Source organism: Protopterus annectens, chromosome 8.part0 (assembly GCF_019279795.1).
Source record: "Protopterus annectens isolate FY-2018-M chromosome 8.part0, PAN1.0, whole genome shotgun sequence".
NCBI classification, from domain to species: Eukaryota; Metazoa; Chordata; order Ceratodontiformes; family Protopteridae; genus Protopterus; species Protopterus annectens.
The window spans coordinates 812204145-812231080 of record NC_056741.1 but is presented as its reverse complement, the minus strand read 5'-3'; the positions used below and the strand labels follow the sequence as shown (position 1 = coordinate 812231080).

The following is a 26936-nucleotide window of genomic DNA, read 5'->3' as shown; positions in this document are numbered from 1 at the left end:
TGTGAGAAGGTGATCACTTAGGCCATTAAGGAGGGTACCAGAGGTGTACAGTTGGGGGTGACTGTTTAGGAGTACCCAGTCAAGTATACTTTCTTTTTGGTTGGGTTTACCTATCCTGGTAGGGGTGGATATGATTTGTGTAAATGCATGCAGGTTAATATGGGTGGTTGGGGAATCTGAGGAACAGGTGCCCCAGTCTATGTTAAAGTCTCCAAGTAGTAGGGTTTCTTGGGGGTAGTGACATGATAGCCAGTGCAGGATATCTTCAAATGTAGATATATTGTTACCTGGGGGAATGTACACACAGATGATTTTAATGCATTTATTTTTATTAAGTTGCAATTTGGTGGCAAGAATCTCTGAGTTATTAATCTGAGGAGGTTGTATTACATCCATGGTGACATTCAACTCAGATTTAGAGTACAGCTACCCTACCCCCCTTCCTCGAAGCACGATCCAGCCTGTGTACGTTGTACCCAGGTGGTAACACTTCATTGTCTTTAGTGTTGGGTTTTAACCAGGTTTCAGATAAACAGAGAATCTCAGGGGAGTGGACATCCAGAAGTGCATGCAATTCATGAACCTTGTTATTAATGCTTCTAATATTGAGATGACAGACTAGGAGAGAATTAGTTGGCCTATTAATTGTAGGTTTGCAGCTTAGATTACAAGTAGAGGGGGTATGTGTATCTGAAGTGAGTGTGCCAGGGTTTGGGTGAATATCACTACCAAGTATTAGGTTGAGTCTATACTTGGTGATGAACTTCAGGAATTTGTTTATTAGTTTGTGGTAGTGTTTGGATCTAGAGCTAATGTGCCTGGGGTTGAGATGTTGATAGACTGAACAAGATGTTGGATAGGATCTGGTACTGTAAGTATGGTTGAAGGTGGAAGGATTTACAGCTGGGGTAATCGTATGGCCTTTTGGGACCTGACATCCCGTGAGAAACTGTTTTTCATACAAGGTAAGGAGGTATGGTGTGAACAAGAGGGGTAGTAAAGAGGAGTATATCATTATCTGTGATTCAGCTAGTGAGTTAAGGAACTGTTTTATCTGGTGATGCAACACCAGAAGAAAGAGTGGTGAGGTAAAGGTACTGGAAAGGGGATGGGAGAACACCAGATTAAAGCTAATAGGTGCTATTAAAATGTAGGTAGTAGAATGGGGATGGGTGGAATTATCCCAGATGAAAGCAGATAGGATCTAGAAAGTGGGGGAGTGGTTATAGTGCTATAAATTTAGAGGTACTGGGGGCGGGAGGGAATTGGGGGCAGGGAGGGGAGCAAAGAGAGCCCAAGCGTAGCGAGGGCAAACGTAGCGGGGCTATTGCAGTTTACAAGGTTTCCTACGGTGTCCTAAAGCTATAAGGTAAGTATTACAGCTCTTAATGAAAGAGTCAATTTACTTAAGTTACAGGGGAAGGAGGCAACCACTCAAGTAGAAACAGAGCCCTATAGCTGACCAATATGGTGACCTGCTTAATTACAAAGCACTGTAAGCGAAAACTTAACAAATGCTTTTTGTGTGTGTAACCTACTCTGTTTAAATGTTGAGAGAAACTGATTGCAGTCCTGTAGATACCGTTTTGTAGGGAACTGTAAAGTTCAATCTGTTTAAATGTTGAGAGAAACTGACTGCAGTCCTGCAGACACCATTTTGTAGGGAACTGTAGAGTTCAAACTAAGTCACACCAGGTCAGCCAAATGGGGGAAGAGAGAGGGAAATCCTAAGCACCTAGATATGAAAAAAAAAATCAAATCAAATCAAACATCCCTTGAGAGTGGTTCCAAGCACAGAATCTTTTCCATTTTTCAGCGCAAGACTTTGATACTAGGCCTCCTTGCCTCTAAAATGATATCCATCACTGGTTTACTGAGGGATGGTAAAGGAAAATTATGTAATTAGCCAGGCTGCTAGCTTCAGTGGTTGAAGTTGAGGGTGCAGAATTTGGTTCTACTGTTGAGACAATAGAGCAGGAGTCAGAAGCAGGTGCCAACTGTGACACACTGCGCAAGAAGGGGTACCAGTTGTTGGTGTGGCCAGTCTGGTGCAATCAAAATTGTCCTTGGTTTGTCTGGTTTGATCTTTATTAGTACTTTGGAGAGCAGAGGCAGAGGAGGAAAGGCATAAACTGACAGTTTTTTTCCAGCTGAAGGACAGAGCATCCACTTTCCAAGCTTGTTTGTGGGGAGACCTTCTGCAGAATTTCTCCAACTGATAGTTTTGGGGGTAGGAAAACAGGTCTATATCTGGGTTCCCCCATTTGCTTGTCAACATGTTGAAAATCCTTGGTTCCAGTTTCCACTCGTGTGGGTCCATGAGGTTTCTTAGTCTGCCAGTGTTATTATTTTTCCTGGCAATAATTGAGCTTGTAAATATACCTGATAGCTCAGGGCTGTGTTCCACAATGTCATGGCTAGTCTGCAGAGGGGGTAAGAATGTGTACCCCCTGCTTATGTACCACATAACAGTGGCGTTGTCCGTCTAGCATTAATTCTCCTGGAAGAATGTGGTCCTTGAAGGCTGTCATTGCATTCTGTACAGCTAACATTTCTTTTTGATTGATATGCAGGTGCATTTGGCTTAGGTTCCATTTGCCCTGAATGCACTTCCCTGCCAGATCAGCCACCCCATGCATAGTCTGATGCATCTGTTAAGATCTGGGCAGCAGGGGGTAGTGTGAAAGGTAGTCCTCTGTTTTGGTGGCAGGCCTCTGCCCACCAAAGGAACTCTAGGCGTAGGCAAGGTATGACAGGAATCATTGCTTCTAGATCCTGTGAATGGTGACACGATAGGCTTTTGAGATACCATTGCAGTTTCCTCATATGTAGCCTTGCATATGGAATTAGAAGAATGCAGGAGGCCATTAACCCCAAGGCTTGCAGTATTTGCTTAGCAGATACTTGGGTTTTTGTGGCCACTTGTTTGAAGTAGATTGTCAAAAGCATCAGTTTCTCTGGCATGAGGTAAGCCATCTGGGAAGTTGTATTCAAGCTTGCTCCCATGAATATAATTTATCGACAGGGTTCCAGGTGTGATTTCTTTTCGTGTATGGTGTACTCCGGACAAGTCAGTACACTTTGAACAAAGGCCAGATGATTCAAAAGTGTCCTGGCTTTCTGCCCGAATTAGACAATCGGCCAGATATGGGTATATTTGAATATTTCTTTGCCTGCAGAATGCAATGACTGGAGCTAGTCAGTTTGTGAATACCCTGGGAGCAGTAGATAAGCCAAAGGGCAGTGCAGAGAACTGATGGTGCATGATACCAACGCTTAATAGTGCGTTGGTTAAATCTAGCACAAAACCGACAGCCTAGGCAAGGAATACAGTATAAATGGAAATCCTTATGAGGTATTTGCTTCCTACAAGTAATATAATTATTAACTTTTTCTGACATCGGTATGAAGCAAGAAAAAAGTTTCCCCAATAGGGTACTTCGCTTTAGTGAAGACTTCAGTTCTTTCAGGAGTCGGCCGACTGGCACTTGCGAAATGCTTCTACTTTGGGCACCGCGCGGCAAGAAAGACTAAAGAAAATGGCGTTGGCTGCTTGTTATATACCCCTGACGACCTGAAGTCATGGAACAGGAGACAGCAACTGATGCAGGACCCAAGATTTGGAATTCAGGCAGACTGAGGGCAACCTGCCAACAGATTATCCAAATGTAATGACTGCAACAGTGAAACACGAAGAACATCTGATGGTGCATGTAGCCTGCTTTGAAACTTAGGTATTTCCTGCAAGACTCCCTGATAGGGATGTGCAGGTATGCTCCTTTTAAGCCTAGTGTTGTAAACATGCATCTTTGCCTAGCATAGGAAGCAGCTGGTGAAGAGTCAACATCTTGAATTTTGGAATCACCAGAAAGGTATTTAGAGTAGAAAGGTCCAGGATAGGATGCCATGTATTGCCTTTTCTGGGTACCAGGAAAAGTCTCAAATAGAACCCTTGTCCCTTTTCCTCATCTGGTACTAATTGAATAGCCCCCATGCTTAAGAGAGAGTGTATTTGATTTTGGGCCTTTGCCTACTGATTTGGGGGCAGATCTGGCCACCCGCTTGGTGTTGGTAAGGTGTGGAACTGATATCTGTATCCTTGGTACACTATATTTAAAACCCATTTGTCCTGGGTAATGAGTTCCCAAGTTTGTGGCCTGCAGACCGATCTTTCCGCCTAAAGGAGCATTCAGTTGGGAAGTGCTTGCAGGTTTTAGAAGCAAGTCACTGAGGTTGTTTTCCACAGAGGGGAGTCTTACTACTCCCTTATTTGGGTGCGGAAACCCCCCACTTCTTAGTCTTGTGTGTCCCCTGGGACTGAAACTTGGGGTTTCTGCTGCGTCTGGGTTTGGCTTGAGAAGACCTGGAAGGGGCTGGAAAGGACCAATTCTTAGAGGGCCAGTGCCTACTAAATCTAGGAGGCTGAACTTGTAAGAAATCTTTAACCATTTGCATAGATTTAGCTTTATCTTCCATCTTTTTAAGAACTTCCTCAGCCTTGTTGCCAAACAGGTGGTCCTGATTTAAGGGAGCATCCAACAGTTTAGCTTTAACATGATCAGGCAAAGATTGCTCCTTAAGCCAAGCATGCCTTCTGAGCACAGACCCAGTAACAGCAGCCTGCAAGAGGCCTCTAATTAATCAAATCCACATTGCAAAGTATGTTCTCCAACCTGTTTAGCAAAATGCATTAAATCCTGCAATTCTTTATTTTCCGCACAGTCAGGAATCAACATCACTTTCTGTTTAAGCAATCCAATAACATGTTGCCGATACTTTTAACATATGAAACTGGCAGTTTAAAGCCCTAATGGCCAAGGTTGCAGAAGTGTAAACCTTCTTACCCCATCTGTCCAGCGCCCTGGAGTCTCTATCAGAAGGGGTAGGATTTTAGCAGTAGAAGCCTTAATGCCCTTGGGTCCCTGTGAAATAGTCTCTGGATCCGCAATAGGATTTTTAAAAAGGAACTTGTGTGAATCAGGAACCCTGTAATATCTGTCAGGTTTTCTGGGAGCAGGAGGCAAAGAATTGGGGGCCAAACTAGATTCTGAAAAAGCATCATCAACAATGTCTAGTACAGGAGGAATAGCTAAAGGCCTATGCTAAGGCAGGAGTAAGAAATCCCTAAGCCTCTTTTTTGAATCAGAAAAACCCTGGCTTTCCCAGTGGAAATGCTCCCTTAGGGTACTGTAAGGTTTCACCAAAAGAAAAATCCTCTGGAGGAGAAGCAGAGGGAATAGAGTCCTCTACATCAGAATCCTCATAAGTAGATAAGGGCAAATCCAGATCATAAGAAGAATCAGAAAAATCAGAATCCTGGTCAGAAGATTCATAAACAACTTCAGTCCTAGGTCTCTTAGAAGGGGGAGGTTGGCTTTCCCTGATTAGAGTTATAAGATCTTCAGCCATTCTTATTTGTTTTTTTAGGTATAGAGGCCTGAGCATGTGGCCTGGGCGTCGGTTTTTTAGGCATGGCTTGAGATTTAGGCCTTTAATATGCAAGTCCATAGGCCTGAATACGCCCTCAGAAGCCGGTGCCTGCACAGCAGCTCCGGACCCATCCAAAAGTGAAGACATCCGCGGGTTCCATAGTTGAAGCATCTCGCGGCATATCAGACTCCGAATGGGTCTCAGTAGAGGCCTGCGAATCAGAAGTAGCAGGTATCAGGGGCTGGGAAAGCATCTCACTGAGTACCGGTGAACTGGCGACTGGCTTAGGAGAAGCGTCGTCGGCAGTTTTGGACCTCGGCGGCCTGTCTGTCTTTATCTTTGCATTATTTCTAAATCCCGGTACTCGGATGGCTAACAGATGACATTTCTGGATAATTAAACTGAGAACCGAAATATTTAGAGGCAGAAATAGACAGACGACGGATACTGCGCTGATTAAATAAAGCACAAACCAACAGCAAGGTATGTCGTGGTCAGGGCCTAGGCAAGAAATACAGTACAAATGAAAATCTTTATGAGGTATTTGCTTTCCACAAGTAATGCAATTATTAACTTTTATTGACATCGGTAAGGAGCAAGAAAAAGTTTACCCAACAAGGTACTTACCTTTAGTTAAAGACTTTGGTTTTGAAACTCGAAAACGAAAATTTCAGGAGTCGGCCGACTGGCACTTGCGAATTGCTTCTCCTTAAAGCACCGCACGACAAGAAAGACTGATGTAATGGCGTCGGCTGCATGTTTTATACCTCTAACGTCATGGAAGAAGGGAAAGCAACCGATGCAGGACCCAAGACTTTGTTAATCAGGCCGAATGAGGGCTACTGCAAGCATATAACCCAAAAGTGATGACTGCAACAGTGAAACACGAAGAACATCTACTAGTACTACAAACACTTTACTTGCAAAGAACAAAAGGGACAGGGAAAGGGACACACACAAACTTAAACGGGAGAAAGTCAGATGCCCTCTAAATTAAGCGGATGCTAAAGGAAAAACTAAACTAGGAGAAAAACTATTACTATAATGGGAAGGCACCAACTACAAGAGTGAAATTTAAGGATATGAAAAAGCTAAAATAGCCGAAAAACTTAGCCCAGAATTTGCTTGAAGATCCTTCTAGCAGCGTGGCAGACGAGATCTGAGGAAGTCAGGGAAATGCATTATGGGTAAGGAAGGAGGCCCATGAGCTTTGCTGAATTCCTCGAGCTTTTGTAAAGGCCAAGACGAATCAGACATCAGATCCGACCCATCAACAACAAGGCGAGACTGGCAACACATCTTAAGTTTAGTCGCTGGTTTTGTAGCTGATGCGTGGAGCACTGTAGTGGTGATGCCTCTCTCCAAAGGTGGCATTACAACACAAGCAATTAATCACAGTCAGCCTTAGAAGACCCATCTGAAAGCTATGGAATTGTATTACAACTGACCTCAAACTGCAGCATCAAAAATTTTGACTCAAACCACCAAAGTAAGGATTTGTGCACAGTAAACCTTGTGTCTATGAATCTTGTTAACTTCTCTGAAAGGGTAACAGGAGCTGTAGATGATGGCCATACAGTACATGTGACATATCTTGATCTAATCAAGGCCATTAACACAGTTATCTATAATCATACAAAAGCTAAATCGACCCATATGTGGTAAGATGAATCAAAATGGTCTGAAAGACAGAACCCACACAGAGTGAGTTGCAGAAGCCACACAACAGGTGTCCCCCTTAGGGCTTAGTGCTCAGACCTCTTTTTTTTTTTTTTTTTTTTTTTTTAATTAACATACTTCTCATATCTCTAAGCAGAGAGCTAAGGCATTTGGCTAACAAAGTTTGGAGAAGACAAGTTGGAGGGGGGTGCTGTTAAATCAGCCTATGACACCCAAACTATATTAAACTCTTGGTGTTCTAAATTGGGCTCAAACTAAAATGGCAAGTATGGTACTATCACTTTTGGTAGACAGCCCTTTCCTCATCATACTTAACATACAACAAACCACGAAAGAACAAAAATGTAGTCAGGGATCTAGGTACTTGGTTTAACTACTCCCTCTCTTTTGATCATCATGAGAACGGTGGTCAGAACATCAATTTATTTTAGCCCAAATTGCCAAAGGAACATCAAGTTCCAAAGAGATTAACACTCATTTACACAGAACACTGATGTCAATTATGGAGTACAGTGCCCCCTTTGGAATGTACCTCACTAAACATAAAACAATTAGAAAGTTCCCAAAGGTTACTGACCAAAGCGATGTTGTCTTTCGGCTTTTTCCCGGTAAGGGGTCGCCACACCAGAACTCTGGTCCGCTGATTGGCAGTAGATTTTTACGAAACGCTGAGGTGCCAGCTCGACGCACAACCTTCAACGAAAGCATGCCCACTTATGCACGCATGTCTTTCGAACGCTACCCAACCGCGGGGAGGACATGCAGACTCCACACAGAACGCACTCCCAAGCCCAGCCGAGAATCGAACGGGAGAACCTCTTGCTGTGAGGTAACAACGCTACTGCCGTACCACCGCATCATAAAACCAAAGCGATAACTCGCCTAAAAACCTTGAGCTACCAAGAGAAGCTGGAAGCTCTACCCACTTTATTCAGTGTCTTTACAGATTTTCGAGAGGAGATCTCTTACCTTGGTTACTGCACCGTGTTTTTCTACAAGTTCCACTAATACTAGAACCAGAGATGTTAATCTTCACAAACACAAAATATGGAGGGACAAGTTTAAAATCAAATGACTCCTACTTTTTCAGTTGTACAAATCACCCCCTCCCTTTAAACTAACTAAAAGGATATCCACAAATTTACTCTGGGATCGAATGGAATGACCCCTCCTGGAGAAAAAAGGCGTAGGCTGAAGGACACTCACAGGGCATATACAGTCATAAGACTCGGCGGCTTTGGAATAGCTACAAACCACCCAGCCATTAGAGGATTTTTTTTTTTTTTGGGCATCAGCAAAGTAACAAGTTGGTCAAAGTTATGTCACTATCTAAATATTTCAGTTGTTTACATGCACCAATCAGATGCAACAATTTCTCCCCTTATTTTGTGGATTAGGGAGGAAAACGGAGTCAAGGGGTTTGTTTCAAAGCAAACTCTAAACCCAAGTGGGCACAGAAAAATTGCTCCTGAGGAGTGTTGTGCAAGACCCTCTACATATTTCGGCCTACTGCTCTGAAATTCTCCTAGCTGTGGTAACTGCCATCAGAAAAAGTGTTTTCCAGGAACATTTGATGCTTAGCTGGCAGGTTCAAAGGGACAGAGAGCAACTGTACCAAAAAAAAAAAAAAAAAAAAAAAAAACCACTGCAAGTCAAAGCACTGGTTTCCTTGTAGACTTATAACAAAGTACTATTTTTAAGACCTGCTTGACTTGAGAAATCAATGTCGACAGAAGCTCATGGGGCAAGCAAACTGAGAAAAATTAAAGTACTCGCCATAACTACACATCTGTGTTGTCTTGGATCCGTCCCGGACGTATTTACTAAAAACTCAGATCAGACTCTCAAGATCCTCCCTTCACCCATAATGCCCCCGTCACACTGCAAATACCACAGATAGAGTTTGCTGCCTGATGACCAAAAACTTCCTCAAAATAAGACAAAAAGAAGGCAAGTAGAAAAGACTGGGGCTCAGACCTGGAAAAGAGGTTCCACAACAGCCACAGGGAAGGGGTGTGAGAACTTGAAGAATGAAAATGGACAACACAAATACATAGTTATGGTGACTACATAACTTAAATATCTGATGTTATCCTTTTCATTCCCTTCTCAACTGATGGGACAGAATGCCTAGCTAAATAAATCTTGGGTAGCCATTATGGAAAGGCACTCTAGAGTACTACAGAATCAAAGGCAGCCCTGCTTCTAGAAGTATTTGCATTAGACCAAGTAGCTGTGGCACAAATACCAATAGAGGTTCTAGCCCAGAATGCAGATGATGTAGCCACGGCTCAGATGGAGTGTGATTCAGGGGTTTTGGACAAGGGCAAACCTTACTGACAGTAAAAGGATTTTTAGTATGCAAGACATCTGGCTAAGGTAACTTGGGAAACTGGTTTGCCCAAATTGTTGGAGCAGAAAAAAGAATAGTTACGTAAAATCTTACCATAACCATAGATGTCCTTCTCTTCCATGTTGCAGTATTCTTGGTGTGGGATTTCCTGCCTTCAGGCGACCCGCACATCGGCTACTTGGCTGTTGCAGCTGCGTGGGACATCACACGTAGGGCCATAAACCAGGGACCCTGTGTGTGACGTCTGCATGCACAATCCTCAGAACTTGAAGCTAAGCAGGCAAAGTAGATGGCCCAACAGGATAGGCTGTCAAAGGTGACATGAATAAGGCCCTGGGTAACTTCTGTAATGGAGAGAGGGAGCAGTTAGACTGGTAGAGTCAGTGAGGGAGTATGGTGGGTGGGAAGGAATACTGCAACATGGAAAAGGACATCTATGGTTATGTTAAGATTTTACACAACTATTCCATGTCCTTCTATTCCTATGTTGCAGTATTCTTGGTGTGGGAGAGTAACACAGCTTAGTTTGATGAAAGGGTGGCAGATGCAGAAGATAATTCCACAAAGCCTTGTAGGATTGCCCTGGCAAATCCTGCGAGTGCTTTGGAGATTTGGTCCAATTTGTAATGTCTGGTAAAAGTGTGGATAGTGGACCATGTAGTTGTTTCCATAATGAAAGCTGTCTCCATGCCTTTTTGGAAGGCCTTGGAAGTGGCCACTGCTCTTGTGGAGTATGCTTTAACCCCAAATGGAGTTTTTTTTTTCCGTGGTGTGAGTAGCAGAAACCGACTGCCTTTTCTAATCCAGGATGCAATGGTTTGTTTGGTGACTGCCTTGCCCAATGTCCTGGGGTGGAAAGATACAAAGAGTTGTTTGGATTTCCTAATGTCTTTAGAATTGTCCAGGTAAATTCTCAGTTGCCTGTGGACATCCAGGGAGTGGAGTATCCTCTCAACTTGGTTAGTAGGAGAGGGGAAAAATTGGACAGGTGAATGGATTGATTTAGAGATAAGTCAATGACTACCTTGGGCATTAAGGAAGGGTTAGTTCTCAGTGTGACCCTGTCCTTAAGAAAAATGGTGTAAGGTGAGCATGCCATTAAGGCCTGTAGCTCAGAAACCCTTCTGGCAGAGGTAATAGCCACTAATAGCAGTTTTCCAAGTACAAAACTGTAGAGAGGCTGTATTAACCAGTTCGAAGGGGAGCTGGGCGAGTTTTTCCAGGATGAAGTTCAGGTCCCATGGTGGAGGGATAGGCTTCTTAGGTGGTCTGATATGCAAGACCCCTTTAAGAAAGTTTCACATGAAGCCTGGCTAACAAGGGAGGAACTAAAGGTAAGCAGACTGATAATGCGGAGAGGTGCACTTTCACTGATGAATAGGAAAGTCCACCCTTTATAAGCTGACATATATATGAGAGGGCTAGATGGGTGTCAGCCTCGTAAGGGTCCCTTTCCTGTCCCAGACACCACTAAGTAAATCTTTGTCCATTTAGCAAGGTATGATTTTCTAGTAGTGGGTTTCCTGGCCTCACTCAGGATTGATAGCACGTCCTCTGAATAGGGGTGTCTGAATGAGACTAGTAATTTATCACCCACACAGAGTCAGGGATAGCATTTGCAAGTGTGGGTGTAGGAGAGTTCCTTTGTCTTGTGTCAGAAGGTCCACCTTGTGGGGTAACGTGCAGTGATTGCCCTTGGCTAAATTGTGTAGAAGGGGGAACCAGTGCTGCCTTGGCCAGTAGGGAGTCACTAGCAAGATTTTTGGTATGTCCTTCCTGATTTTCAGAAGGACTATCCGAATCAGAAAGAAGGGGGGGGGGGTGTACAGGAACTTCCCCTCCCAGGTGAAACTGAAGGCGTCTACCCTCCAGGCTTGGGGGGAGTAAGTCTTGGTGCAGAAGGTCTGCAGCTGCCTGTTCTTGGGGGAGGCAAACAGGTCTATTTGTGGAGTGCCCTACCAGTGGACTATGTCTAGGAAGACTGTCCTGGTCCAGCACCCATTTGTGTTGTGGAGAGGATGTTCTGCTCAGGAGGTCTGCTTGTTTGTCCTGTGAAGGGATGTAGCTGGTTTGCAGGGATAGGTTGTGCTGGGATGCTAGGTCCCCAATTAGTAGGGCTACCCTGCACAACTGGTATGCCTTCGTACCTCCCTGTTTGTTGATGTACCATTACAGTGGTATCGTCCGTCACTATCAGAAGAGGACCTGGTAGCAGTAGGGGTATAAAGGTCTGTAGAGCTAAAAGAACTGGTGTCATCTCCTTTACACTGATGTGTTTGGTTTTAATGGGAGGTTGCCACTGGGCTTGGACTCTAAGAGTACAAGGTGGCTCCCCAACCTGAGTCTGAGGCATCCGTATGCAATATTTGTGTGGGCTGAAGGGGCTGCAGTAAAAGCCCAGGGTTTAGTTGTACTTGTTGAATCCACCAAATGATTTCCTTCTTTAAACAGGGAAGAAGGGGGATAACTTGTTCCAAGTGATTCTGATGTTGTGACCAGATACTTTTGAGGTACCATTGCATTTTACGCATATGCATTCTGGCCAATGGTAGCATGGGAATGGTTGCTGCCATCGATCCCAGGAGTCGAAGGAATTGCCTTGCAGTGACCGTCTGGGAAACCAAGACTTCCTGGAAGTTGGAAGTTAGACATAGAACCTTGTCCTGTGGGAGAAAGGCTTTCATTCGTTCTGTATCAATTCTGCAACCTAGGAATATCTTTGTCCTTGTCTGGGTTCAGGGAGGACTTCTTGAGGTTTGGGGTGAACCCTAGACTTTGTAGAAGGGACATAGTGAAGTGTAGATGTCTTAAGAGGGAATCTTTGGACTGTGTTAGGATAAACATGTCCAGATATGGGTAAATCTGGATTCCTTGGATCCTGCAGAAGGCAATGGCTAGAGCTAGGCACTTTGTAAACACTCTTGGGGCAGTGGATAAACCAAAGGGCAAGGCCGTAAATTGGAAGTGTGAGGATGGGCCAGAGAAACGCAGGAAATGTCTGTGTGAGGCCCTGATGGGAATGTGCAGGTAAGGATCTCTTAGGTCCAAGGTGACCACAAAAGCATTTGAGGGTATGAGGGGTAAGAGAGTGGGAAGTGACAGCATTTTGATGGTGGGTACCTGCAGGTAAAGGTTTAGGAAGGAGAGATCCAAAATGGGTCTCCAGGGACCTTCCTTCCGAGGGACCAGGAACAGATGGGAGTAGAATCCCTTTCCTGTGGGAGCAGGCTCTATTGTGCCTTGTTGTTGCAGGTCTGACAGAATTTGTGGAAGGAGATGGCATTGCTTTTTTGGGGTAAATGGAATGCCCCTCCAGGGGGGAATGTGTTTCCAGGACAGAAAGTACCCTTTTTGAATAATGGTTAATACCCATTGGTCTGTCGTAATTTTTTGCCAGAAAGAGAGACAGTGGGTAAGGCAGGCAGATGGGCAAGGCAGTCATGCATTATTATGACCTTCCCTGCCCTGAAAGAGTTGTCTAGGCTGAGGAAGTGGGCCAGTAGGCCTGGATGAGGAATGTCTTCTAGTTCCTCTTCTGGGTCTGGAGGAAGAGGAGGCAGCAGAATGCGGGTTACGCCTAACAAAGGTCTTTAGCCAGGTAGTTCCTATAAAATTTGGGAATAGAGGATACCAGGAGATGTTTTATATCCTATAATGCTTTGCTTTTTTCTTGCAGATTCTTAAATAGGTCTGCAGATTGCTTTCCAAAGAGGAAGTTGTGATCCAAGGGGGCATCCAAGATTTTGGAATTTAAGTCCTCTGGCAGATTCTGTAGGCTAAGCCAGGAATATCTCCCAAGGACAGATGCTGATGCTGCAGAGCAAGCAGAAGCTTCGGCAGCATCGTAGCTGCATCTTATGGAGTGTCTAGCCACTTGTAGTACTAAGGACAATTTGGAGGAGTTATCCATTTTAATGGGACTGACAGGAATTGAAGCCAACAAAGAGGTGGCTTGGGACACTACGTCCAGGGCATACGTGGTCATGTGAGTTTGATAGTTAATGGCTCTGAAGGCCAAAGTGGAGGAAGTGTACACCTCCTTGCCTATCCTATCCATGGATCTGCTATTTTTATCCGTGGGCAATAGGGAGGCAGAAGGTAACAATGTAGACTGTTTATCAGGGGCAGTGGCAATCACTGCTGCGTCTGCTAAGGGTGGCTTTATGAGGAATTTTTGTTCCTCTGGCACCTTGTAGAAGTGGTCTGGGTGCTTACGTGAAGGAGGCTGTGAGCCAGGTGTTCTAGAGGCTGCAGTAAAAGCATCCAAGCATGCTGGAAGAACAGGGGGTACACAGCTGTAGGGGAGGGGGACTCCACTTGCAGCAGTTCAAAGTATCTTTTTTGGGTTTCTGTCATTTGGGAAGTATCCCATTTGAAATGGTCTTTCATTTTGGTGATGGTTTCACCAAATGTAATGTCTTCAGGTGGAGAATTCCCTTCCACAGAATCCTCATCAGGAGAATAATATTCCTTGGGAGAAGCAATCTGGGATGCATAAGAGATGGATTCATCTGAGGAAGAGTATGAAGATTTATGTTCTTCCTCAAGGAGGGGAGGCATGGGAATGGAAGAAGCAGAGGGAGGCCTAGGGCTTAGCAGAGGCAACATAGCTGTGGGTGAGGCAGAAGGCCTGAGGGCCATAAATGCCTGCATAAGAGAAAGGGGTGAAGGCCTCCCAGTCTGGAGGGCCTTCAGAAGCAGGCGCAATGTGTTTTGTTTTCTCTTTTCGACTGGAGTGGCCTTAGGAATAGTCTAGAACTGGGTGTATCAGAGGCCTGGATCCCAGTCGAAGGAACCGCCAAATCTGGATCCCCCTCGACAGCGACAGGCATCGGTATCTGAGAAAGTTCCATGGATGTGATGGTTGTCGGCTGAGCAGCAGCCTCTGTGAGGGAAGTTGATTAAGCCGACGGATCTGCCGAGCACTCAACTCCTACATCGGTAGTTGGCGGGGCATCCGAGTGTGAAGCAGCAGGCGATGAAGGCCTAGTCATCTTGGCCGGCCTCCGAAGCAGGATCCATCCTGAGAGCCAGCCCTTTGAGGAGTTGGTTTTCTAAGTAAAGATTTAAAGTTGCCAGACAACTACATAAAGTCTTAGGCACAAAAGATTTACAAATAGGGCAGGCGTTATGGTAGTGTTCCCGGCCTAAGCAGAAAACGCATTTGTCATGGGTGTCCTTATGAGGAATCTGGCAGCCACACTGGCACTTTCCCTTTTTCCCTGACATCAGCTGAAAGCTACAACAACCAAGCCTAAGCAATGCGACAGAATGGTAAAATATTAGAAATGCAAAAACCCACCGTGTTACTTAGTCGATCCGACGTCTGGAGAGCAATTGTACAATGCGAAGTAATCTACGGCTGAGAAGTTCTGAGGGTTGTGCGTACAGACGTCACACATAGGGTCCCTGGTTTATGGCCCTACGTGTGATGTCCCATGCAGCTGCAACAGCCAAGCTGAAGCTTTTGTATAGGAGCCGACGCCTGAAGGTGGGAAATCCCACACCAAGAATACTGCAACATAGGAATAGGAGGACATCAATTGATATGACTTTCTGAAATAGTTTGTCTTATGGAAATAAAACAAAGTTGTCTATGTACATCCAAGAGATGAAGCATGTATTCACCTTTATTAGCAAAGCTGGGAAAGAAAACAGGCAAATTGAGGGCCTGGTTAATATTTGCTTCTAAGACTACTTTAGGCAAGAAGAATGGATTGGTTCATAAGGTAACTGTCTTTATAGAAGATCAAAAATGGGGATCTGGAAGCGAGCCTGGAGCTCAGATACTCGTCTAACAGATATAATGACCACAAGAAACGCAGTTTTCCAAGATAAAATTTTTAAGTCAGATCTAGCCAAACTGGACCTGCTGAGTTTGCCCACAAGCAAGTTGAATTTCCCCAGGATGTGCATTGCCATAAGAAAGCATTTGGAGGTTATCGCCCACTGACACACACTCATTGTCTTGAGACAAAAGCAGTAGGATTGGGTTCCCCCTCGTTCACTTGATGTACCAAACCACAAATATGTTGTCGGCTTGAATCAATCCTCTGAAAAGGAAGGGTGTCCTGAAGGCCTGCAAGCCAGGAAGACCACTCATCTCTAGGGGACAGATATGCAAAATGGTCTGTTCTGGGGGGCCATGTGCCTTGGACCATCCTTTCCAAGAAATATCCATGGTAACCACAGCTACTGGATGCAGAACAAAACAGGAGCCTCGAGAAGCTTGGCCCAGCTGAATTCACCAACACAGGTGGTCTTTACATACTTGAGTAAGTCTGACTGGTGAAGACACGGGACGGGGAAAAATTGACCACTGAACAACTAGAGTTGACTGAAGTATTCGCATATAAAAATGGGCCATAGGAAGCAAGGTTATGGCTGTTGCCATCAACCCTAAAGTCTGAAGAATCAGTCTGACTGGAGAAGAAAGGTGCTAGATAACTTGTTCCACCTGAAACCCAATGGTATGTACTCTGTTCGGTGGGAGGGAAGCTACCTGACAGACTGCTTCCAAATATGCACCTATGAACTTCAGGCTCTAAACAGGTTGAAGATGGGACTTGCAAAGGTTGACTAAGACGCCTAAGAACGGACATAACTGAGCAAGTAGTCCTTGGATTTCTCAAGGAAACGCCTGGTTAGGGCAGTGAGGAGCCAGTCGTCTATGTAAGGAAACAATCCTAGTAGTCTCAAGTGAGCTGCTACCATAGCCATAAATTTGGTAAACACCATGGCGGCTGTGGTGAATCCAAAAGGCAGGGCTCTAAACTGATACTGTCTGGCCCCCACCCAAAAGTGCAGAAATCTTCGAACTGTCTGTTCATCATGACGTGATGCTATGCATACTGAAGATTGACGTAGCACATCCAATCATCCTTTTGCAAAAATGGCAGAAAGAACTGAACCATGACCATTCCGAACTTTCATTTCTTTACAAATTGATTCAAATTGCAGAGGTCCAGAACTGATCTCAGGTCCCTGGGTTTTCTTTGAAGCTAAAAAAAATCTTCAGTAGGTTCCGAATCCTCACTGGTCTGGTGAGACCTCCTAGATGACTCTTACATAGCAGCTTTTGAACTTCTAGAGCTGTTGCCTCTCTCTGCCCGGGTGGAATATTGGGAAACCTTTTTCTTTTGTTCAGGGGGATTTGTGAAAATGGTACGAAGTAACCTCTGGATATGACAGTCTGCACCCAAATATCTTTTGTGACTGATGCTCGAGGCATGTGGGTGAAGAGTTAAGTGCCCCCCCCCCCCCATGACTGCCTCCAGAGATCTGCAGTCAGGTAACCCTTCAGGAACGCTGCAAGTCTTTATCCATAAAGGAGTTTCAGAAACCCTGATTTTGCAGGCCTCCTCTGCCATGAAGATGACGTCTTCCATTAAAAGTGCCCCCTCTGCCCCTGGGGAAGATATCTCCTTTGTGAGTTTTGGAAAGGACCTTAGGATGTACAGAACTACATTTTCCTACCTCCACTCTGATTCATGGAAAAGGATCTCTGAGGAGTAGAAAAACAGATCCTTCTGACAAAGTCTTTCCATCCTGCTCAATCTGGAAGAGCGTTTCATTGACAGTGGGGCCAAACAAGGATGATCCATCAAAAGAAGCATGAATGAAAGAAGACATGAAGGGCTCCGCAAAGTCATCCAAGTCCATCCAGGCAGGTATTCTAACAGCTACACCTGAATATGCCACCCATTAAGTGCAGTCAACTGCATGGGAAATTAACCTCATGGAAGCATTAGAGATGGACAGAATGGGCCAGTTGGGAACAAAGCTTCTTGTAGTCCTCTGCAGACAGGGACTCAAAGGGATTTGGAAAGCTCTTTACTCAAATCCCTTTGCAGCCTAGTGAAATGTGCCAAGTAGTTCAGTGAACATGAGGCAAAGGTTGCAAAGGCATAAATGTGCTTCCTGCATCCGTCCAATGCTCTGGACTCTGTTAGTGGGATGGACAGTAGAGCTCTGCTCAGCTAGCTCAATATTCATGGCTGCCGCCACAAAAATGGCATCAACTGGGGCCCCTTTGCTTCAGTGGGGCCTGTTCTTAATAGGGGCAAGAACTTATAAGGATGATGGGGGATGGGATCTACACTATCCAGTTCCTTCCAAGCCCAGTGAAAGACTACAATGAGAAGCTCATTAGCTAGGGGAGAGGCTGAGGGAGCTCACCTGAGATGTACATAGGTTGGACCTAAAAGTTTCCAGGGATACTGAATTCTCCTGTGAATGAATTCTCCTGTGAAAAGACAATGGAGAAAGAATAGGAGAAAGAATAGTTGTGTAAAATCTTACCATAACCATAGATGTCCTTCTCTTTCCATTAGAGAGAGCCAAATGATGTCAACAAGAGGTGCAAAGTGCCATTTGCTGGCTAGTCTGACCACAGTCTAGGGGTGCCCCAGAGTGCCATTTAGACAGGTCAATAGGAAAAGGGGGGATAGGTGGGGGGAAGGTATACTGCAACACAGAAGAAAAGGACATCTATGGTTATGTAAGATTTTACATAACTGTTCTATCTCCTTCTATTCCTATGTTGGAGTACTCAGTGTGGGAGAGTGCCACAGCTTAGTTAGAAGGAAAGGTGGGGGTGGAGGTAGAGGTAGCCGATTCCAAAAAGCCCTGCAAGATTGCACTAGCAGACCCTGCACTGGCTCTGGAGACGTGGTCCAATTTGTAGTGTCTGGTGAAAGTGTATATGGTGGGACCAGGTGGCTGCTTCCAAAATGGCAGCTGTGTCCAGGCCTTTGAGGAAGGCTTTGGAGGATGCCATGGCCCTGGTAGAATGAGCTGTTACTCCCTGGAGTAGGTCCTTGAAATGATAGGGGTAGCAGAAGCAGATAGTTTTTCTGATCCAGCAGGAAATGGTTTGTTTGGAGACTGCCTTGCCCAGGACTCTGGGGTGGAAGAATGCAAAGAGTTGGTTGGATTTTCTGATGGACTTAGTTTTGTCTAAATAAAACCTTAGTTGTCTGTGCTCATACAGGGAACGGAGTATCCTCTCATTGTCATTAGTGGGAGAGGGGAAGAAGGTGGGCAGGTGAATGGATTGGTTTAAGGACAGTTTGTTGACCACCTTTGGCATGAAGGAAGGGTTACTGCGTGGGTTCACCCTATGCTTGTGGAAGATAGTGTAGGGTGAGCAGGCCATGAGAGCTTGTAACGTTGACACTCTTCTAGCAGAGGTAAGGGCCACCAGCAGTACAATCTTCCATGTGCACATTTGGAACGTTGCAGCACTAGCTGGTTCGAATGGAGGCAGTGAGTTTTTCCAAGATGAAGTTTAGGTCCCAAGGAGGTGGGACAGGATTTCTTGGTGGTCTGATGTGCAAGACCCCTTTCAGGAATAATAGAACATCTAGTCTGGCTAGCAGAGGGGGATTCTAGTGGTAAGCAGGCAGAGATTGCAGATAGGTGGACTTTCACAAAGGAGTATGTAAGGCTAGCCTTGATAAGTTCACACATAAGTAAGGACTAGAGGGGTATTCACTTGAAATGGATCCCTGTACCTCTGGAGACACCACTTGGAGAATCTTTCCCATTTTGACATGTAGGATCTCCTTGTAGTAGATTTTCTGGCCTCCCTCAGGACTCTAAAAGCACGTCCTCAGAGCAGTGATGTCTGAAAAGAATTAAGTTTATCACCCAAAGTGTTAGACAAACATCTGGTAGCATGATTGGGAGAAAGGCTTTCAGGGCCAGAAGGACTGCTGTTATTTCCCTCACATTAACATGTTTCTTTTGGAGGGTAGGATGCCAGGTCTCCTGTACCATGAAGCCCTTCATGGTAGCCCCCACCCTAGGTCCGAAGCATCTGTATGCATGGGCTGGGTTGGGGTGGGGTGGGGGGGGTTGAAATGGGAGGCCTGGGTTTATTAGTATGTGTGTAATCCACCACCTTAGTTCTGCTTTGCGGCAGGCAGGAGTGTAATCTGAAACTCTAGAGGGTGTTAGTGTTGGGACCACACATTCAAGTACCACTGCAGTTTCCGCATATGCATTCTGGCCAAAGGCAGCATAGGGATGGTGGCTGCTATTAGCCCCAGGACCTGCAAGAACTGTTTTGCAGACATCTGCTGAACCTGCATTAGGCTTTGGAAGTAGGTAGAGAGGGAGAGAACTTTGTCCTCAGAGAGGAATGCCTGCATCAGGTCAGTTCTGATCCTGCAGCCCAGAAAGATTTTGTCCTGCTGAGGGGTTAAGGAAGATTTTGGGATGTTGAGGGGGAACCCCAGGCTGTGAAGCAGGAAGTGGTGAACTGCAGATGGTTTTGTAGAGAGAGCTAGAATGAGGATGTCATCTAGGTAGGGATAAAGTTGGATACGTTTGGTTCTGCAAAGACTACAGCTGGAGCTAGGCATTTTGTGAATACCCTGGGTGCATTAGATAAACCAAAGGGCAAGGCTATAAATTCAAAGTGTGAACAGGGCCCAGCGAAACGCAAGTATTTTCTGTGGGAGGATTTTATGGGAATATGGAGGTAGGCCTTCTTCAGATCGAGTGTGGCCATAAAGGCCTGGGCTGGCAATATTGGAAGAAGGTTTTGTAGGAATAACATTCTGAAAGATGGAACTTTTAGGAATAGGTTTAAACAGATCCAGTATTCGCCTCCAAGGGCCATCTTTTTTGGGGACCACAAATAATCTTGAGTAAAACCCTTTTCCTTCTTGTCCTGGAGGGACAGGTTCTATAGTTCTTAGGTTCAGAAGGTCCAACAGGACCTGAGGAATAAGGTGTAGTTGATTTTTTTGGGGGAAATGGAATGCCCCTTGTAAAAGGCTTTTCCTTCCAAGAGAGGAAATATCCCTCTTGTACTACTGCCAGCACCCAGCGGTCTGAGATGATGGGTCTCAGAAGGGGGAGGCAGTGGGAGAGGCTTGCTAAAAGGGGGAAGTGGGCAAGGCAGTCACACATTGTTGGAGCCACTTCTGTCATGAAAGGGCTGTCTTTGAATAGGCTGTGAGGCTGCTGGAGGTGGTCTGCATCCTGGTTCCTCTCGTATGCCTGGAAGAGGATTGGGTAGCAGAGGAGGGGGTCCTCCTGACAAAGGTAGGCTTAGCAGGGAACTTTCTGTAATATTTAGGATGGGACACACCAGCAGGTGCTTGAGGTCTTAAAGCTCTTTACTTTTCTCCTGAAGGTTTTTAAAGAGGTCTGCAGACTGTTTACCAAACAGAAGGTTGTGGTCTAGAGGGGCATCTAGGATTTTGACTAGAAATCCTCAGGGCAGGGGTTGAAGGCATAGCCAAGAGTATCTGCGGAGTTCTGATGTAGAAATTGTGGACCTTGCAGAGGCCTCTGCTGCATCATAACTGCATTTAATAGAATGTCTGGCCACTTAAGCCAGGGACAGTTTAGATGCTACATTTGTCTTGCTAGGGCAATCAGGTGTGGATGACAGGAGAGTAGAAGCTTGTGATACAAGGTCCAAAGCATATTTTGTCATATGGGTTTGGTAGTTAACAGCTCTGAAGGCTAGGGTGGAAGAGGTATGAACCTTCTTGCCTATGCCATCCATGTTTTTACTATCTTTGTTAGTAGGCAAAAGAGAGAGTAAAGGAAGACGTCTTGACTGCTTGTCAGGGGATACAGCAATCACTGTTGGGTCAGCCAAGAGTGTTTTTTACCAGGAATTTTTGTTCATCTTGGTACTTTATGGAAAAGGTCATGCCTCTTAAGGGCAGGAGGCTGTAAGTCTGGATTTTTAGATGCTGAAAAGAATGCATCCAAGTAGGCAGGAATAACTGGTGAGATGGCTGAAGGGGAGGGAGATTACACTTGAACTAACTCCAAGTATCTCTTCTGAGTTTCAGTCATTTGGGAAGTGTCCCATTTAAAGTATTCTTTCATCTTTATGATGGTCTCACAAAAGGTGAAATCCTCTGGTGGAGAATCCCCTTCTACGGATTCTTCATCAGGGGAATAATAATCTAATGGAAAGGCAATTTGGGATGTATAAGAAATACATTAATCTGAAGATGAGCAGCAAGCCTCCTGTTCTTCCCCTCCATGAGCAATGGAGAGGAGGAGAGAGGCAGCTGAGGCAGGCCTAGGACTGAGAACAAGGATTGTGGAGAGGGAAGAGGCCATGGGCCTAAGGGCCATGAAGGCCTGCATCAAGGAGTTGGTGAAGGATTGCCAGTCTGGAACTCTCTCTGTGGGTGGAGGCAGGAGTTTAGTTTTCTGCTTCCTTTTCAAAGGAGTAGTCTTAGGAGAAGGCCTGGATTCAGGGGCTTGGATAGGAGTAGGGGCTTCAGGTAATGGCCTCCAGGACGGTCGTCCGGTGTTATCTGGTTCCCCCTCAACATCGGTAGGGACTGACATCTGAGCTATCTCTGTGGACATGCTGGCCATTTCTTTCAAAGCAGCTTCCTCGAGGGGAGTCGCCGAAGTAGACTGCTCTAACGGGCTTCCCTCAACTTCTAAATCGGAAGCTGGCAGGATGTCCGATGGCAGAGAGGCAGAAGTGCTAGGCCTTGGAACCTTGGCCTTTTCCCATGGTGGCTCCACCAGGGCGGCCGACTCGGGATCCTACTTGAGCACTAGCATTTTGAGCCTCTGGTTTTCTAAATACAGATTTAGGGCGGCCAGATGGCTTCAGAGGGTCTTGGGTAGAAACAATTGACAAATATGGCAAGAGGTATGGCAGTGTTCTCGGCCTAGGCAGAAAATGCAACTGTCGTATGTATCCTTATGCGGAATCTGGTGCCCGCATCGGCATTTACCCTTCTTAGTGGACATCGGCTAATGGTTGGGTATAGCAAACCTAGCTCAAGCAGGAATTCAAACAAAAACCAGATGGGGTACTTAGCTTTAGACGTCTTCAAAGTAGTAGTGAAGTGATCGATGTGACAGTCGATTACGGCTGACAACTTCTGAGGTCTGTGCGTTGCAGATGTCACATTTAAGGTCCCTGGTTTATGGCCTTGCGCGTGACATCCCACGCACCTACAGCAGCCAGCCTTAAGCTTTTGTATAGGATCTTATGTTCGGGTCGCCTGAGGCAGGGAATCCCACACTAAAAATACTGCAACATAGAACAGAATGACATCTATCCACCTTTCTGTCTGAGGATTTTTAAGATGTATCCGAAGAAGAAACCATCTGGTGCAGAACTTGGGGACCCCTTCCCTTCATCAAAAGCAGGGCCATTAGAAAGCAACTCCTGAAGAGAGTCTATGTGCCTCCTCTTGCACATTCTCTTGTGGGGTACCTCCTCAGTGGGATGGTCTGAAGAGGTGTCGAAAGAGAGGGAAAAGTCCTAGGGAGATGCTTAGTAGGGCTGGCTGTCCCTGTGTTATAGGTCTGTGAGGGTAAGAACTTGAAACCCATGGAGGCAGGGCTGTAGAATCTGAAGAAAGAGTAGCAGCATTGCTGGGATGAGAGAAGACCCTCTCCATCACCTTGAAAGCAGAAACACGAAGAAGCTGTAGCTGACCGCACCAGGGCCAATACTCCATATATTACTATGCCTGACTCTGTCTGGATCCCTGCCTTGAAGGGGTAAGTCAGATCAGAGCTGACCAACACTGAAGCTTTGAGGGGTAAGAATGGCTCTGACAACATCGGAAATTAATTAAACCCTCCGGACCCAGCACTGACACTTCAGCTCAGAAACTTGTTCTGATCCAAGGGAATTGGCACTGGACAAGTTAGGGACACAATCAAAGATCTAGCCATCTTCAGATCCGATGGCAACACTCTCAGGTATCTCACATCTGAAGGGACTGAAAAAAAAAAAGTTATGTGCTCACCATAACGTTCCATCTGAGTTGTTGCTTTTCATTTGTCTTCAACCTGTGGGGATATGGATCCGGTACGGATCCGAATTTTCCAGCATCAGATCCAAGCTCCAAGCTCCTCCCTTACCCATAATGCCCCTGTCTCCCTCCTCCCCTCAGATCGAGTTTGCTGCAGACAGTAGCACCCCCAACTAACCATATGCCTAACCCTGTGGTATTAATATCCCTTAACACAATAAGGAAAAACATAGGCCCACCAGAGGAGGGGCTACGTGTCTGCCATCCGGTCCACTACACAGCCCACAAAAGGCAGGGGGAAGGAGGGAGGGATGGTTAAAGACAAATGAAAAGCAACTCAGATGGAACGTTATGGTGAGTACATAACTTTTTTACCTGAAGTTGTTTTCATTTGATCTTCAACCTGTAGGATAGAGTCCTCAGCTACCAAATAGTCCTGGGAGGTCCTCATGGAAGGATGTTCTGGTGCACAGCTGAGCCAAAAGATGCCCTACCTCTTGAAAGGAGATCCAATTTGTAATGAGAGAGAAATCTATGAGATGACACCCAAGTAGCTGCAGAGCAAATGTCATCTAAGGAAACCCTAGACCAAAAGGCCGCAGAAGAAGTTACAGACCTAGTAGAATGCGCCCTGACATGACCTGGTGGAGACAATCCCTTGCCACGATAGGCCAATGCAATGTACAGAGATCCAAAGAGCAACAGTTACTTTTGAAACAGGTTTCCTTAAAAAGGCTTACAAAAGGAAACAAAAAGCAGATCAGAACAAATGAACAAGATAACCACAGGAAAGTAGTCGTAAAGACAAAAACAACGCTACCAAATCGCTTAACGTCAGAAAAGCACAAAACACATTGTCATTAGCTTTCATCCACTTTAATGATTGTGAACTTCATCAGAATTCTGATGAAGTTCACGGTCATTAAAGTGGATGAAAGCTAATGACAAAGTGTTTTATAAAAAGCAGATCAGACTTACAAAAGGATTTTGTTCTATGGAAATAGAAATGCAGTTGCCTATAAACATCAAGCAAATGCAATTTATACTCTCCCTTATTCTGGAAGTTCAGAAAGAAAACCGGGAGATGGATGATCCGGGTTAATGTTGGACTCTGAAGCCACTTTCAGAAGGAATGAAGAGTTAATTCTTAAGAAAACCCTGCCTTTGTGAAACATATAGGGGAGCTTGTCAGATAAGGCCTGGATCTCCGATACTCTCTTGGCCAAAGTAATGGTGATCAGAAAGGCAGTCTTTCAAAACAGGAATTGCAAGTCCACAGTAGTTAACTGCTGGTTCAAAAAGGGGAGAAACCAAAGCTTGTAACACTAGGGTAGGATCTCAAGGGGGTGTTGGGTCCTTGACTGGAGGCCAGAGAAAAAAAGTACCTTTCAAAGAGGCTTTACAAAGATTGAAAGAAGCCAAAAAAAACAGAATTCTCTCATGTGAAAACTGGAGATCATTGCCAACTGTACCTTTACCGCAGAAAAACTAGTGCCATGATTAAAGGTATCTGCCAAAATCTCCTAAATGGCAGGAAGTGGAGCAGTAAACTGGTCCAGCTCATGCTGAGAAGCCCATATAGAGAAACATTTTTACTTACTGGAATAAACCTGCCTGGCTGAAGACTTGAGGCTCTACCCAAATTTTCTTAATGGGAGAAGACAGCCCGGGAGTCCTATCACTGGAACTGGAGCAGCCAAGCCATGAGCTTCAGACTGACTAAATCTGGATGCAGGATCCCTGAGGGGATGACTGATCAGATCCGGAACTAGATCTAGTGTCCAAGGAGGACACACTGCATGAGACCACAGAGAGAGAAAAACCAAACTTGGCGAGGCCAGGAGGCGGCAATGAGGATCACTAAGCTCCCCAGCCGTTAAGCTTTCTGAATGAATTTCGGGATTAGAGGGAGTGAAGGATAAGCATACAGTAGACCAGAGGGCCAAGCATTAACTAGAGAGTCTTTGGGGGACTCCCACAAAGTGGGGTTCACAGCGAAATACTTGCTACACTTCGCATTGGAAGGACAGGCGAAGAGATCGCAGCAAGGCCAACACCACCTTAGAAAAATCTGTTCTGCTACTGAAAGATTTAGAGACCACTTGTAAGGCATCAAAATAGATCTGCTCAGCCTGTCTGCGAGACTGTTGGACCTCCCCAGAATGCACGCAACCACCAGAAAATGGCTGGAGGAGATCGCTCACTCCCATAATCTCATGGCTTCACAACAAATGGGGTAAGACCTGGTTCCCCCGTTTGTTGATGTACCAGACTACAGACATGTTGACTGTCCGGATGGCAATAGTCCCTTGGGGAAGATGGGCATGAAGAGCTTGCAACGCCAACAGCACCCCCCTCATCTCCAGGATGCTGATATGCAGATGGGTCTCCTGGGAAGACCACATGCCTTGGACTGTCCTTCCCATGCAATGCCCTGCCCCCATCTGAGCAGGAAGGCATCCCTGGTCACCATGATCACCAGGACGGTAAGGATGAACAGATGACCCACAAGATCATCCAGGGATTGAAGTCACCAGAGAAGTGAATCTTTGCAAGCCTGAGATATCAGCACCGGATGCGATAAGGGCAGGTCTAGCAATGACTATGAACCACAAGAATCCACTGGAGCACTCCCATATGAAGACTAGCTATAGGGATCAGGGTGATCGTGGCCACCATGGACCCCAACGCCTGAAGACCGGACTTTGCAGAAGGATACTGGGTCTGAACAATGTACAAAACATGGTGACAGAGGGCTTGAAGTCTGTCCAGAATTAGAAACACCCTGCTTTAAGTGATATCCAAACGAGCCCCAGTGAAGTCAAGAACTTGCACTGGATACAGTTGGGGCTTGTTTTGATTATGCCTAGTTGGTGGGCGGTCTTGAGAAGATCCCTGGCTTGACAGAGTCAATGCCTGGAGGGAGAGGAAAGGAGCCAATCGTCCAGGTAGGGGAAGACCTGGAACCCCTGCAGCCGCAGGTGAGTAGCCACCACTGCCATCACTATGGTAAACACCGTGGGGGCTGTGATGACACCAAAGGGGAACACTCTGAACTGATGACTGGCTCCCAGCCGGAAGCAGAGGAACCTCCATCTTGATGTGACAGTACGCGTCCTGCAGGTGCACTAAGAACATCCATTCATGTATCTGCAGAAAGGGCAGAATGGATTAGAGCATGACCATCTTGAATTTTGTCTTGGCAACTGACAGATTTAGGGCTGAAATATCCAGGATGGGTATTAAGACCCATGTTTTCCTTGCCACCAAAAAGAACCTGGAACAGATGCCTGATCCGGATTGGTTTGGAGGGATGGGCTGGCTGACTCGCTTTTTGAACAGAGTGGAAATTTCCACTGCTGCCTCCTTCCATTGCATGTGTGGGATGTCTGGGAGGTGTGTGAGAGGGATTGGGGGTTGAAGGAAGGGGTTTGAGCATCCTCTGGATAAAATCTGCAACACCCAACGATAGTCTGTGATAGCCTCTAAGGCTGTTGGGTGCATAGAGAGATGTTCCCCGACTGCCTCCAGAGATGAGCAGTCGGGCAACCCTTTAGGGCTGCTGCGAGGGTCTGTCTGGGAAAGAATCCCAAGACCCTGGGTTTCTCAGACTCCCCTCTGCCACAAGGACAGCATCCATCATATCCCCTTCTGGGGGAAGGCGAGTCCAGAGCATCGTGGGAAAGGCCCTGAAACATTTGGAACCT

The 26936-nt window shown here is 45.7% G+C and overlaps 1 protein-coding gene across 1 annotated transcript in view; it reads right to left on the bottom strand.

The window, feature by feature from the left end:
- The window catches only part of USP11 (ubiquitin specific peptidase 11), a 3313221-nt gene that overhangs the window by 2731936 nt on the left and 554349 nt on the right, over window positions 1-26936 (bottom strand). The window contains exon 6 of the mRNA XM_044080280.1: window positions 13746-13758. Within this exon, the coding sequence (XP_043936215.1) occupies window positions 13746-13758 (13 nt within the window). The remainder of the gene's footprint in view (window positions 1-13745; window positions 13759-26936) is intronic.